Genomic DNA, 14,839 nt, shown 5'->3' with positions numbered 1-14,839 from the left:
CAGATACATTTGACCATCAAGACAGCATCACCATAGTGTAGTAGGTTAGGGCAACACAGTATTCACAACCTCACTACATGTATGATAATTCCTCTCTCCAACACAAGAAAGGGACCCTCTTTATAAATGGAGCAAAAGGATGATGGGTCGCTGTTGCACTACCACTTGCTTTTCCTCATCCACACTGTGTTTGAGCCCCCCCCCCACCTTACTGTGTTAGCTTAAAGGGATACTTTGGGATTTTTTGCAATGAGGCCCTTTATGTACTTCCCCAGAGGCAGATGCACTTGTGGATACCATGTTTATGTATTTGTGTCCAGTATGAAGGAAGTTAGAGGTAGTTTCATGAGCCAATGCTAACTGGCATTAGCGCAATTACTTTGCGCTAACGCTAGTTATCAATTGCGCTAGCGCTAGTTAACAACTTCCTTAAAACCGCACGCAGAGACATAACATTTTTATCCACGAGTTCATCGGACTCTGGGGAAGTAAATAAAGGTCCTCATTGCCAACATCTCGGAGTATCCCTTTAATTACGTTTTTGTCCACTGACTGTCTGACACTAATCTGTGCTTTGCATTGGATTGTCCTCGTTGTTATGTTCTCCCCATCCTTCACTCTTCCCATCCTATTCATCCCTCCATCATCCTCGTCTGACCTGTAACGATTTATTTCACGCTTTTTTAATATTCATTTTGCCCTCCCTTCCCCCATCTCCCCCTTCTTCCCTTCTCTCCCTCCTTTTTTAATGCTTGTGATGTCTGCATTGGCCTGCTTTGGTGTGACCAATCATCCACTCCAAAATATAACTGCAAAATCAAAACACCTGCCCACACAAAAACCCTGCATCATGATTGGCTGCTACCTGGCGACGACCTTGCCCTCTGCTCTTCTCCTGGCCTGTCCTGCCCTGCCCTGATTGGTGACTGCTTCTTCGTGCCTTCTCTGTGATTGGCTGTGCGGTTGGCGAACGGTGTAGTTCACCACAATTTGGGCTTCTTGCTGACAGGTACCACTTCTGTGAGAAGTGTTTCAACGAAATCCAGGGCGAGTGCGTGTCCCTGGGGGATGATCCCTCTCAGCCTCAGACGTGAGTACCAACCTCCCCACCCCCTCCTAAACCCCCCACTATTTTAATACTGACATGGTTCTTCTATTGCTCATTTTGATGACATGTAAATATTGTTGGGTTTCTTTGATTTATAAATGCTCTCTATCAATGGGATTGAGAAATGTTTAATCTCTTCAATGGGACTTCTCTTTCTCCCCATCATGGAATACCTCTCCCTTAGTGAAATAGTATACTTTTTTTTTTATAACATGTCTTTCTCTCTCTCCTCTACCTCTTAAGGCAGCAGTTCACTTCAACTGCCGTCTCCATCCTTTTACTTGATTTACTTGCCTCTTCTCTCTTCAGCTAAAACCCCAACATACTGAGGGCTCTTAATGTTCCAGAAGTGTTAGATGATGTTTTAGACATGGCTGAATCCTAGCCTGTATGAAGCCTGAGCCTGCAGTTATTGCTTGTGACTTTTCTTTATGGCTGTAATATAGCACATTGCATTTCTGGCCCAGTGATTGGATTGAGTCTGTTCTTACCTCCCACACTCCTGGGCCTCCTTCCCACCTCTTCACAGGTCCATCAGCAAAGATCAGTTTCAGCGGAAGAAGAATGACACGCTCGACCCTGAATGGTACCTACTTTTCTTATTTTTCCTTTACATTTGATCTGTACTTGGTGTCAACCCATGTTTTCAATGTGGTACATTTGCATAATAATAATAATAATAATAATATGCCATTTAGTAGACGCTTTTATCCAAAGCAAGTCATGCGTGCATACATTTTTGTGTATGGGTGGTCCCGGGGATCGAACCCACTACCTTGGCATTACAAGCGCCATGCTCTACCAGCTGAGCTACAGCATGCATCAACTTGCATCAAATATTTGTTAACTGGCAATCTGTAATATTTCATCTTTAGTGTGTTTTTAGTCAGTTACTCTAGGACCTGTTTGGGTCGTCATCATGGCTTTTGTGTTTGAAATGTTCTGCTAGTTGAATCTCCTGTTGGTTGAATCTCCTGTTGAGAAAATAATGATCATTTCCATGTGACACATGGCATCAATAACCCGTGACTCTCTCTGTCCACCTCTCTATTTTCTGTTTTTCTGCAGGCTTGTGGAATGTATCGACTGCGGGCGTAAAATGCACCAAATCTGTGTCCTGCATAATGACACCATATGGCCGGCAGGGTGAGCCAACTTGCATACACATTCTGTACATCTTACATTGTGACTGTTAGAACTGTGATACTGCTGATAATTTAAAAAAATACACTGCTCAAAAAAATAAAGGGAACACTTAAACAGCACAATGTAACTCCAAGTCAATCACACTTCTGTGAAATCAAACTGTCCACTTAGGAAGCAACACTGATTGACAATACATTTCACATGCGGTTGTGCAAATTGAATAGACAACAGGTGGAAATTATAGGCAATTAGCAAGACACCCCCAATAAAGCAGTGGTTCTGCAGGTGGTGACCACAGACCACTTCTCAGTTCCTATGCTTCCTGGCTGATGTTTTGGTCACTTTTGAATGCTGGCGGTGCTTTCACTCTAGTGGTAGCATGAGACGGAGTCTACAACCCACACAAGTGGCTCAGGTAGTGCAGCTCATCCAGGATGGCACATCAATGCGAGCTGTGGCAAGACGGTTTGCTGTGTCTGTCAGCATAGTGTCCAGAGCATGGAGGCGCTATCAGGAGACAGGCCAGTACATCAGGAGACGTGGAGGAGGCCGTAGGAGGGCAACAACCCAGCAGCAGGACTGCTACTCCGCCTTTGTGCAAGGAGGAGCAGGAGGAGCACTGCCAGAGCCCTGCAAAATGACCTCCAGCAGGCCACAAATGTGCATGTGTCAAACGGTCAGAAACAGACTCCATGAGGGTGGTATGAGGGCCCGACGTCCACAAGTGGGGGTTGTGCTTACAGCCCAACACCGTGCAGGACGTTTGGCATTTGCCAGAGAACACCAAGATTGGCAAATTCGCCACTGGCGCCCTGTGCTCTTCACAGATGAAGCAGGTTCACACTGAGCACATGTGACAGAGTCTGGAGACGCCGTGGAGAACGTTCTGCTGCCTGCAACATCCTCCAGCATGACCGGTTTGGCGGTGGGTCAGTCATGGTATGGGGTGGCATTTCTTTGGGGGGCCGCACAGCCCTCCATGTGCTCGCCAGAGGTAGCCTGACTGCCATAAGGTACCGAGATGAGATCCTCAGACCCCTTGTGAGACCATATGCTGGTGCGGTTGGCCCTGGGTTCCTCCTACTGCAAGACAATGCTAGACCTCATGTGGCTGGAGTGTGTCAGCAGTTCCTGCAAGAGGAAGGCATTGATGTTATGGACTGGCCTGCCCGTTCCCCAGACCTGAATCCAATTGAGCACATCTGGGACATCATGTCTCGCTCCATCCACCAACGCCACGTTGCACCACAGACTGTCCAGGAGTTGGCGGATGCTTTAGTCCAGGTCTGGGAGGAGATCCCTCAGGAGACCATCCGCCACCTCATCAGGAGCATGCCCAGGCACGTGGAGGCCACACACACTACTGAGCCTCATTTTGACTTGTTTTAAGGACATTACATCAAAGTTGGATCAGCCTGTAGTGTGGTTTTTTAATTGAGGGTGACTCCAAATCCAGACCTCCGTGGGTTGATAAATTTGATTTCCATTGATAATTTGTGTGATTTTGTCAGCACATTCAACTATGTAAAGAAAAAAGTATTTAATAAGATTATTTCATTCATTCAGATCTAGGATGTGTTATTTTAGTGTTCCCTTAATTTTTTTGAGCAGTGTGTATATATAAAAATAAAATACAACTTTATTCCAAGGTGCAGTTCAAGGTTCAATCTTACTGTGGTTGTGTTGCCTGTTTACCATCATGACCCTCAGCAATACCTTACATCATTCATGGCTGCCAACATAACCTTAGTGTCTTATACAGTAGATGGAGGGCAAAGAAGTGAAGATGAAGGCCTCTGAACTATAACAAATGCATGTATGATTTATTTGAAGTAATGAAATAAAGCGTTTTCCTTTCCCCCCCCTCTCCACAGCTTTGTATGTGACAGCTGCCTTAAGAAGGCCAATAAGACACGGAAAGAGAACAAATACGCGGCCAAAAGTAAGTGGAGTAAGTGAAAAACGGGGGGTGCTCATCTACCGTCATCTTCATTGGGGTGTCCGTCCATCTGTCTCCCCTCCCTCCCTTCTCCAGTCGCTCAGCCGTCTCTTTATCCTCTTCTCCTTTGGTGCTGTTACTGACACATACTCATTTCCTAAATCCACATCCCACAAGTATAACACAATACTTTCATGTGAAGAGCAAACACACACAATTGACTTTTTCCCCCCTTCAAATCTTTGTTTTAATTTTCCTGTCAACGGTTATGATTTTGTGCGCTGTGTTTTCCAAATAATTGTCCTCCTTCCTCTGAGGCAGTCTGGTTTAATTCCCTACACCCTGATACACTACTTTAGAGGACGAGTGTTCCAGTTAACACACATTCTACCTTTTTTCCTTTCTACTTTTTTCCATGACCCAACCCTTTCGTATCTCCCCCTCCCCCCCAATGAAAATGTTACATGTAACCAACCCTATTTTTTATTTCAGAAGCCAGTCCTCAGACAATAGTTGCCGCTGCCAGTCCGCTGCAGCTTTGTGGTTCGATTTCACTCTTATCCCAGGCCTGTACACACTGAAGGCTATGGCAAAAACATGGTCATTGTAGGGGTTCTCGGTTTACAGTTTGCTGTTTTAAGGTTTGTGGGTCACCCAGGCAGACATGGACGTCTTTTTTATCTTGTTGGATCCTTTATTTATGTCATCCTCTCACAAATATTTTTTTCCTCAGTGGGTGTCCACTGTCCAGAAATCTACTTGAAATCATATTTTGGGAGAATTATTTTTTTCTGTTTGCAATGGCATCAATACTCACGTTTTTTCCCCAACTTTCTGACAGTTGTACTGTTTTTGCATGCCACGTGTGGAAATTCTTACCGCCCCCATCCCATTCTCCACACCCTCAATGAAGGCAGAGTTTTTAGGGAGCCACAGGTAGGCGGGAGGGCGTGCGCATAAAAGGGACCAACCGGCCTAGTCTCATACAAGGATCTCAATTAAATATGTCTTGAATGGAAGAGGGGTAAATGTCCTTATATGGAGTCAGACCCAGTCTACACCTTGTAATCTCTTCTGATTTATTGAGTGTTCAGAGCAGAAGACTAGTCCAAGTCTCAGATATGCTGTTAGTTGCCAAATTGACAACGCTATCAGGGCATTTTAGACATTGATTGAAGGATTGACAAAGTGCCTCAGACTGACTCCAGAGTACTCTGAAACACTAGAAACAGTCAGTGGTTGAATTTGTATGCTCCTGACTTGCACTTTTATAAAACAGTTTAAAAAACACTGTCAGATTAGAGCCCAGTGGGTCTTCTGTCTTTAATGTCACCAGAGAAGTGAAGTCCTTTGCGCTGAGCTACTTAACAGACATAACCCCCATACACCCAACTACCCCCCCAGACTGGGTTGGCTTTTACTGAAACCATGTGACCTTTCATCTAATCGCTATCACCCATTTCCTCTCTTCCTTCCTCGTTCCTCTATTTCTCTCCCTCCCCCATTCTATTCTTTCCATACTTAATTTTCACAGGGCTCCCTCAAACTAAGTTGGGCAGCTTCCTAGAGGGGCGAGTGAATGACTACCTCAGGCGGCAGAACCATCCCGAGTCTGGTGATGTCACTATCCGTGTGGTCCATGTCTCCGACAAGGTGGTGGAGGTCAAGCCGGGCATGAAATCCAGGTGAGGGTCTGAGGGCACAGTGGGGTAGTGATTCATTAATATGGGGTCAAATATAGACTACCAAGGAAGATGTCAAATTGATCCTAGCGTCAATGGACTCCAAAGTAATGTTAAAGGTTAATGTGGGCTTTAAATGAGTCCCATTGTAGACTGGAGAGTTGAGACTTATCCTAACAACCTTATCTGTTCTCATGGGACAGCACCTATACAGTGTTTGTCTGTGTGGTTGTGTCTACTTACGCTCTCCTTTAACTGATACAGGTTTGTGGACACTGGGGAAATGTCGGAGTCCTTTCCCTACAGGACGAAGGCGCTGTTTGCGTTCGAGGACATAGACGGAGCTGACGTCTGCTTCTTCGGCATGCACGTGCAGGAGTATGGCTCAGACAGCCCTCCGCCAAACCAGAGACGCGTGTATATCTCTTACTTGGACAGCGTGCACTTCTTCCAACCTCGACACCTCCGCACAGGCGTCTACCATGAGATACTCATAGGGTACCTGGAGTACGTGAAGAAGTTGGGGTAAGAGACTAGGCCCTTTTTTACTAAGCTCAACCTATTTGTGGGCATAGATTCTTGAAAACATGACATGACCTAGACCTCATCGCTCTAAACATAGTGTAATGATATGCATGTACTAAATGTCTAAAGGGTCTGTTGCAAATTTCATAATATACCTTAACGTTCTAATAAGATTCACTATTTCCAGTTGCTGGTCTGATTCTTAAACCCTTCCTCTCCCATGGCAGGTTTACAACAGGGCACATCTGGGCTTGTCCCCCAAGTGAAGGGGACGACTACATCTTCCACTGTCATCCTGTGGACCAGAAGATCCCCAAGCCCAAGCGCCTACAGGAGTGGTACAAGAAGATGCTGGACAAGGCCGTAGCTGAGCGCATTGTGCACGACTACAAGGTGACTACAATTATTTTGGTGTTTTGTCAGACATTGCACAGGTTGTGCCAGGCAGAAATCCAACTTCTTTATTCTATGAAATAATTGTATGCATCTTATTCATGCTCTGTTTCAGGACGTCTTCAAGCAGGCCACGGAGGACCGTCTCACCAGTGCCAACGAGCTACCATACTTTGAGGGGGACTTCTGGCCCAACGTGCTGGAGGAGAGCATCAAGGAGCTGGAGCAGGAGGAGGAGGAGAGGAAGAGGGAGGAGAACAGCACCTCCAGCGAGAGCGTAGATGTGAGTGTAAGGACTTCAATACAACAGGAGAGAAAGGAGTGTGTTTGTGAATATGTTATAGGATCTGGGGTGTGGGATATTGGTTGTTGGTCCTCAATTGTAACATGATAGGAGCAGCTGTTTGTTGTTAAAAAGTATTGCTCAGGAGGAGAGATATTGAACCATTGCTAATTGGGTCAATTTCGAGGCTGCGTCAGATTCAGTGCTTTAATAGGGATGGAATGTATTGGAGTCGTTTTTAATCTGGTGTTCTCCACACACAGGCCCCGAAAAGTGACAGCAAGAATGCCAAAAAGAAGAACAGTAAGAAGACAAGCAAGAACAAGAACAGCAGCCTGATCCGAGCCAATAAGAAGAAACCAGGGATGCCCAATGTGTCCAATGACCTCTCCCAGAAGCTCTACGCTTCTATGGAGAAACACAAGGAGGTAGTTGATCCTGTCACAACCTTCTAAATAAAGCCACAACACAAACTGTCAGTCCCAGTGCTCATCCTTTCTTCTCTGCCCCCTACAGGTGTTCTTTGTGATCCGTCTCATCGCCGGCCCCACTGCCAACTCCCTGCCCCCCATCACGGACCCAGACCCCCTAATGGCCTGTGACCTGATGGACGGGCGTGATGCCTTCCTGACACTGGCCAGGGACAAGCACCTGGAGTTCTCCTCCCTGAGGAGGGCCAAGTGGAGCTCCATGTGCATGCTGGTGGAGCTACACAATCAGAGCCAGGACCGCTTCGTCTACACCTGCAACGAGTGCAAGGCAAGCGTGGAGACACGCTTCCACTGCACCGTCTGCGAGGACTATGACCTCTGTATCACCTGCTATAACACTAAGGGCCATGAACACAAGATGGAGAAGCTGGGCCTGGGCCTGGACGACGAGAGCAACAACGCAGCGGCCGCTGCCAGTCAGAGCCCCGGGGACTCCCGCCGCCTCAGCATCCAGCGCTGTATCCAGTCCCTGGTCCACGCCTGCCAATGCCGCAATGCCAACTGCTCCCTGCCGTCCTGCCAGAAGATGAAGCGTGTGGTGCAGCACACCAAGGGATGCAAGCGCAAGACCAACGGTGGCTGCCCTATCTGCAAGCAACTCATCGCCCTGTGCTGCTACCACGCCAAGCACTGCCAGGAGAACAAGTGCCCTGTGCCCTTTTGCCTCAACATCAAGCACAAGCTCCGCCAGCAGCAACTCCAGCACCGCCTCCAGCAGGCTCAGATGCTGCGGAGAAGAATGGCCAGCATGCAGAGGGTGGGCCAGCCTGCCTGCGGTGGAGGAGGACCCCCGGGGGGGCTGCCATCACCGGGTAACAACAGCACCACAGCCCCCAGTACACCCATGTCAGGAGGCACCCAGCCCCCAACACCACAGACACCCACCCAGCCCAACATGCCTCCTGGGCCCCAGCCAGGGATGGGTGGTGGAGGAACTTTGCAGCAACAGCAACAACTCCAGCAGCAGAGTGGGATGCCTCAGCAGCACCACCAGCTCCACCACCAGTTCCAGCAGATGCCTGGAGGAGGGGGGATGATGAACTCCCCCCAGCAGCAGCAGATGGTTCCTCAGGTCCAACAGCAGTCCCAGGCTTCAAACCCCCAACAGCTCCAGCAACACCCCAACAGCCTGCCCCCTTACACCAACAGGCCTCCAGGCTCCTCGCCGCACCCCCAGTCCCAAGGCAAACCGGGCCTGGGACCAGCCACACCACCTCAGCAGCAGCCACCCCAACAGCAGCCCAACCCTGGCCAGCCTTCCATGCCCCAACAGCAGCAACCTCCTTCGGGGCCGCCTCCAGCGGCTGTGGAGATCGCTTTAAAGATTCAACAAGTGGCAGACGCCCAAAGGAAGATGGCCCTGCAGAGGCAGGCGGCGCAGGCAGCTGGTATGATGCCGCCGCACCCTCACCACCAACAGCCCCAGGGCCAGATGGGCATGGCCCACCCTGGGGTGGGCATGGTGGGGGCCCAGGGGCTGCCTCCCCAGGCTCAGGCAGCTCAGGCTGCTGCCACCAGGGCTCACATGGAGCAGCAACAACAACAACAGCAGCAGCAGCAGCAGGGTCCTCCAGGTATGATGGTGGGCCCTGCCCCCATGCAGCAGCAGCCCCAGCAGCCTAACCCCCAGGGCCAGCTGCCTCCACAGGTGCAGCAGAGGGTTGGTCCCCCGCTTCAGAATCCCCAGCAACAGTGGGCCGGCCAGGGAATGCCACCCCAGCAGAGGCAAGTCATGATGGGACATCCAGGCATGGTGGCGCCTCAGCAGCAACAACCGCAGCAAATGCAACAGCGGCAGCAGGCTCTGGGACCTGGTGGGTTGATTGGTATGGTGCAGCAAGGTGGTGCGGCCGGGGGTGGGAACCTCCCGCAGGCTGCCCTTCAGGAACTGCTGCGTACCCTTCGCTCCCCCAGCTCACCCGAGCAGCAACAGCAGGTGCTCAATATCCTTCGCTCAAACCCTCAGCTAATGGCTGCCTTTATCAAGCAGAGAGCCTCCAAGTACAAGGGGGGCCCAGGACCCCTGGGAGCCCCTGGTGGCCCAGGACCCCTGGGAGCCCCTGGTGGGCCAGGTCCAGCCAGAGTTCCAGGAGGTATGGGCAGCCAACAGGTCAATGTGAATGCTGTGGCTGGTCAGCCAGGTATGCACATGGGTCAGGGAGTCAACATGCCTACCATGGCCCAGCTACAGCAAGTACAGCAGCTACAACAGCAGCAGCAGCAACAACAGCAGCAGCGTCCTATGCTTAGTAGTTTGCAGCAGCAACAGGTGGCAGCACTTCAGCAACAGCATCAACAGCAGCAGCATCAGCAAGGAGGGATGCCAGGCCAGCAGGCACCTAACATGGCCAACATAAACCCCCAGTTCAGAGAGCTCCTTATGAGGAGGCATCTCCAACAACAGCAACAGCAGCAGCAGCAGCAGCAGCAACAACAACAGATTGGGAACCATGCCCAGTTCCAGCAGCAGGGCTACATGGGCCAGCCGGGCATGGCCCCCCAGCAGCCTGGTCAGGGCCAGTCTGGACTGCAGCCTGGAGCCCAGCCAGGGCAGCAGCAGCAGGGTTACCCTGGCACGGTGGCCCAGCAGCAGGCTGCTGCAGTGCTCCAGCAGAGGCTCCAGCATCAGCACCAACTCCAGATGCAGCAGCAACAACACCAGAACGCCATGGCGGGCCACCAGGGGGCTGAGGGGGGTCCGGGCAGTGGAGTAGGAGGCCCACCTCAGCAGCCCCAGCCGCAGGGCGCCCCCCAGCCGCTGTCCTCCCAAGCTCTGCTCCAGCAGGCCCTGCACCAGAGGCTGCTTCAACAGCAGCAGCAGCATCTGGGTGGTGGCTCTCCAGCCCAGCACAGCAGCCCCATGAGCCCCCAGCAGCAGATGGCCCAGTCCCCTCACCTGCAGGGCCAGACGCTGTCCACGTCCCTCAGCAACCAAGTGCGCTCGCCTCAGCCCTCCCCGCGACCCCAGTCCCAGCCACCACACTCTAGCCCCTCCCCGCGCATGCAGCCCCAGCCTTCCCCTCACCATATCTCCCCACAAACCCAGACAGGCTCCCCGCACCCGGGCCAGCTACCCCAGCACCACCCTGGCATGGTGGTCCCCCCTCAACAGCCGCCTCAGCAGCAGCAGAACTCAATGGACCAGTTTGGGTCTGACCAGAATGCCATGCTGTCTCAGCTCAGTGGGATGGGTGGTCTTCATGGGCCTGGAGGACCTGACATGCTGTCTGGGAACAGCCAGGACCTTGTGCAGAACATTAATCACAACACCTTAGACATCATGTAGCCTCACCATGCTTTCAGGACTGCACCTGGGACAGTGTTAGCCTTTTTTTACAATTAATATTATTTAAAATGTTTTCAATAAAAAATACATTGAAGTGAACTTCCTATGGGAGATGCAACTATAACTCAACACGTCGATGAATTACTAAATGAATGGTAAGTTATTGCTGTTAATATATATTTTTTGCCAATTGTGTACAAATAGGGGGATGGTATCTCCCTTAGAGAATACAACACAGGTAATATTTTTTGGGCTTGGGAGTATTTGCCTTTTTAAGAAATGTTTTTAAGATTTTAAAAATTGTGAAAAATGTAAGAGCAAATGATTTAATGCAGTGGACTTATTGTAATTTCTCCATGTCTTATCAGTTTTACAGAGTGATGTGGATTAATATTATTATAAATCCAAACATCATGCATATCTTTTAAAAGTTGGGTTTACTTTATTTATTTTAGTTTTTTGGCAGTTTGTTGGCATATACCCTAAGACTGCTACAATTCACATAGAATATATTTTTGTTATTGACTATTGAAATGGGGGTGGGGTTATTTCATTTCAATGACGTCTGGGTTGGGCTTTCAATCTGGAATAAAATGAGTGTTGGTGGTTGAGGGCCTGCTGCAAGTTTCAGTGGCCAATGTATACACATTTGAAATGCCTAACCATTCGACATCAATACTGGAAGGGCCCTCCCTCACCCTCGAATGTGTGAGCACTCCTGTAAGACACTTAGTATTGGAGGAGGGGGGCACATACCTATGTGCCTGTAAAGTTTAGAGTACATGAGGTATGGGGGGGTCCGCCAGTGCATAGGACATTACGGTTCTTGTAAAGCAGAGGGAATGGATCCAAATAAACTGTGCTGCACAGAACTGAGGAAGGGGAGAGACGTGACCAGTCTCTCTCTGCCTCACTCTTACTTTTCCCTCTGGACTTAACCCCAGCAGCTCAAGAGCCCAATGCACTGGTCCCCTTCTCCTGCCCCAGAATAATTGCTGTCCCTCCTCCCAACCCCAATTTATCTTTCTGCTCAGAACTTTGAGAGTTTAATTTAATATTTTTTACTGTACAAAGAACTGTGGACTCAAATACTGTTTTTTTTATAATAAAATGAAAACGACATATGTTCTGAATATTTTCACTTGTAGCTAGTCCAATTAAAGATTGCTTTAGGTCGACCTAAATACATGCTTCCCTGAGGAGACTACGACCCCTAGTGGTGATAAAAGGAGTCACAAGTTGCTGCAAATGCATTTCCAAAACGGCTACTAAAATGTTTTAGTCCATGCAAAAATTTTGGGAGGTGATATCCATCCTGTTATATGAATCTCAAACACAAGCAGATTTTACACTATGTATTTGTAGGCATATGGTATTGACAAGTCAACGTGACCAAAGATACATTTTTCGACACGTGACATATAATTTAATTTAGCTTTTACATGTGACATGCGATAAATACAACCGAGAACATTTGCTTCAGTTTGCACATTTCCTACTGTAACAATGGCGTAAACCGATCCTCTTTAGAAATGCACAAAGTCTTAGTGAGAGGGGTGGACTATCAATTGGTAATACAAAAATAGGCCTTTTTTTACTTGAATTAAAAAATAAAAACAATACTTCAACGCAGCCAGCCTTCATCTTGAAATGCTAAACTTCTATCCCTCCAGGCATTCCTTCTCTCCTTTCTATTTCTTTGTTATAGAAATAAACGTATTAAATAAAATTAAGGACAAGGGTGTGCATGATTGACAGGACATGCAGAACTTACTGTAAATATTGAGGAAGACAGTCGACTTTATACAAAAGCGTTTGAAAAAGGAGTAAACGAAATGAGACCCAAAACACATTTGGGAATGAGTGGTGTGAACTGATATCTCCTCTTTAGAAATGCACAAAGGCTTAGCGAGAGGGGTGGACTATCAAATGGTAATACAAAAATAGAATCAGGTAGGCTCTTATTTTGAGAAGTAAAATAAAGAAAAACAATACTCAACACAGCCAGCCTTCATCTTGAAATGCAGAACTTCTATCCCTCCAGGCATTCCTTTCTAAATTATTTATTTGTTATAGAAATAAACATATTAAATGAAATGGAGGACAAGGGTGTGCATGACTGACAGGACATGCAGAACTTACTGTTAATACTGAGGAAGACAGACGACTTAATACAAAAGCGTTAGAAAAAAGTGCAACCAAAATGAGCCCCAAAACACATTTGGGAATGAGTATATCCTGGAATAAGAGACATTGGAGAAGTAGTAATGTTATAAATATGACATTCAGGAGTCAGCTGCTCTCTCCCATCCATCCTCATCCTTCTCTCTTACTAATCATCTTTCCAGAACTAAACACAATGTGAAAATTACAACCCACATTTCTAAGGTACAATACCTCACCAAACCCATAGTAATTGGTATCAATTTACTCTCATAGGCTTTGTAAACATCTTTAATGACAAACTATTATGGTTGTTTATCTAAACATGTTCCTAAGTAGTAAATTCAACATACAGTGGGGAAAAAAAGTATTTAGTCAGCCACCAATTGTGCAAGTTCTCCCACTTAAAAAGATGAGAGAGGCCTGTAATTTTCATCATAGGTACACGTCAACTATGACAGACAAATTGAGAGAAAAACATGCCAGAAAATCCCATTGTAGGATTTTTAATGAATTTATTTGCAAATTATGGTGGAAAATAAGTATTTGGTCACCTACAAACAAGCAAGATTTCTGGCTCTCACAGACCTGTAACTTCTTCTTTAAGAGGCTCCTCTGTCCTCCACTCGTTACCTGTATTAATGGCACCTGTTTGAACTTGTTATCAGTATAAAAGACACCTGTCCACAACCTCAAACAGTCACACTCCAAACTCCACAATGGCCAAGACCAAAGAGCTGTCAAAGGACACCAGAAACAAAATTGTAGACTTGCACCAGGCTGGGAAGACTGAATCTGCAATAGGTAAGCAGCTTGGTTTGAAGAAATCAACTGTGGGAGCAATTATTAGGAAATGGAAGACATACAAGACCACTGATAATCTCCCTCAATCTGGGGCTCCACGCAAGATCTCACCCCGTGGGGTCAAAATGATCACAAGAACGGTGAGCAAAAATCCCAGAACCACACGGGGGACCTAGTGAATGACCTGCAGAGAGCTGGGACCAAAGTAACAAAGCCTACCATCAGTAACACACTACGCCGCCAGGGGACTCAAATCCTGCAGTGCGAGACGTGTCCCCCTGCTTAAGCCAGTACATGTCCAGGCCCGTCTGAAGTGCATTTGGATGATCCAGAAGAGGATTGGGAGAATGTCATATGGTCAGATGAAACCAAAATATAACTTTTGGTAAAAACTCAACTCGTCATGTTTGGAGGACAAAGAATGCTGAGTTGCATCCAAAGAACACCATACCTACTGTGAAGCATGGGGGTGGAAACATCATGCTTTTGGGCTGTTTTTCTGCAAAGGGACCAGGACGACTGATCCGTGTAAAGGGAAAGAATGAATGGGGCCATGTATCGTGAGATTGAGTGAAAACCTCCTTCCATCAGCAAGGGCATTGAAGATGAAACGTGGCTGGGTCTTTCAGCATGACAATGATCCCAAACACACCGCCCGGGCAACGAAGGAGTGGCTTCGTAAGAAGCATTTCAAGGTCCTGGGTGGCCTAGCCAGTCTCCAGATCTCAACCCCATAGAAAATCTTTGGAGGAGTTGAAAGTCTGTGTTGCCCAGCGACAGCCCCAAAACATCACTGCTCTAGAGGAGATCTGCATGGAGGAATGGGCCAAAATACAAGCAACAGTGTGTGAAAACCTTGTGAAGACTTACAGAAAACGTTTGACCTGTGTCATTGCCAACAAAGGGTATATAACAAAGTATTGAGACACTTTTGTTATTGACCAAATACTTATTTTCCACCATCATTTGCCAATAAATTCATTAAAAATCCTACAATGTGATTTTCTGGATTTTTTTTT

The 14,839-nt window shown here is 47.8% G+C and overlaps 1 protein-coding gene across 12 annotated transcripts in view; it reads left to right on the top strand.

The window, feature by feature from the left end:
• The window catches only part of LOC121569037 (histone acetyltransferase p300-like), a 32,616-nt gene extending 20,641 nt beyond the window's left edge, over positions 1–11,975 (top strand). For 5 of the 12 annotated variants that reach the window (XM_045221222.1, XM_045221219.1, XM_045221218.1 and 2 more), the window contains exons 20-29: positions 980–1,090; positions 1,638–1,694; positions 2,177–2,254; positions 4,129–4,205; positions 5,728–5,878; positions 6,140–6,400; positions 6,628–6,793; positions 6,909–7,082; positions 7,340–7,504; positions 7,593–11,975. In XM_045221222.1, coding sequence (XP_045077157.1) covers positions 980–1,090; positions 1,638–1,694; positions 2,177–2,254; positions 4,129–4,205; positions 5,728–5,878; positions 6,140–6,400; positions 6,628–6,793; positions 6,909–7,082; positions 7,340–7,504; positions 7,593–10,853 — 4,501 coding nt within the window. In that variant the 3' untranslated portion in view covers positions 10,854–11,975. The remainder of the gene's footprint in view (positions 1–979; positions 1,091–1,637; positions 1,695–2,176; positions 2,255–4,128; positions 4,206–5,727; positions 5,879–6,139; positions 6,401–6,627; positions 6,794–6,908; positions 7,083–7,339; positions 7,505–7,592) is intronic. The other 7 variants (XM_041879631.2, XM_045221226.1, XM_045221225.1 and 4 more) reach the window with 5 other exon arrangements.
• The last annotated feature ends 2,864 nt before the right edge of the window (positions 11,976–14,839 follow it).

Source organism: Coregonus clupeaformis, chromosome 7 (assembly GCF_020615455.1).
Source record: "Coregonus clupeaformis isolate EN_2021a chromosome 7, ASM2061545v1, whole genome shotgun sequence".
NCBI classification, from domain to species: domain Eukaryota; kingdom Metazoa; phylum Chordata; class Actinopteri; order Salmoniformes; family Salmonidae; genus Coregonus; species Coregonus clupeaformis.
Note: the sequence above shows the minus strand (reverse complement) of the source record. Positions and strands in the feature narration are given on the sequence as shown.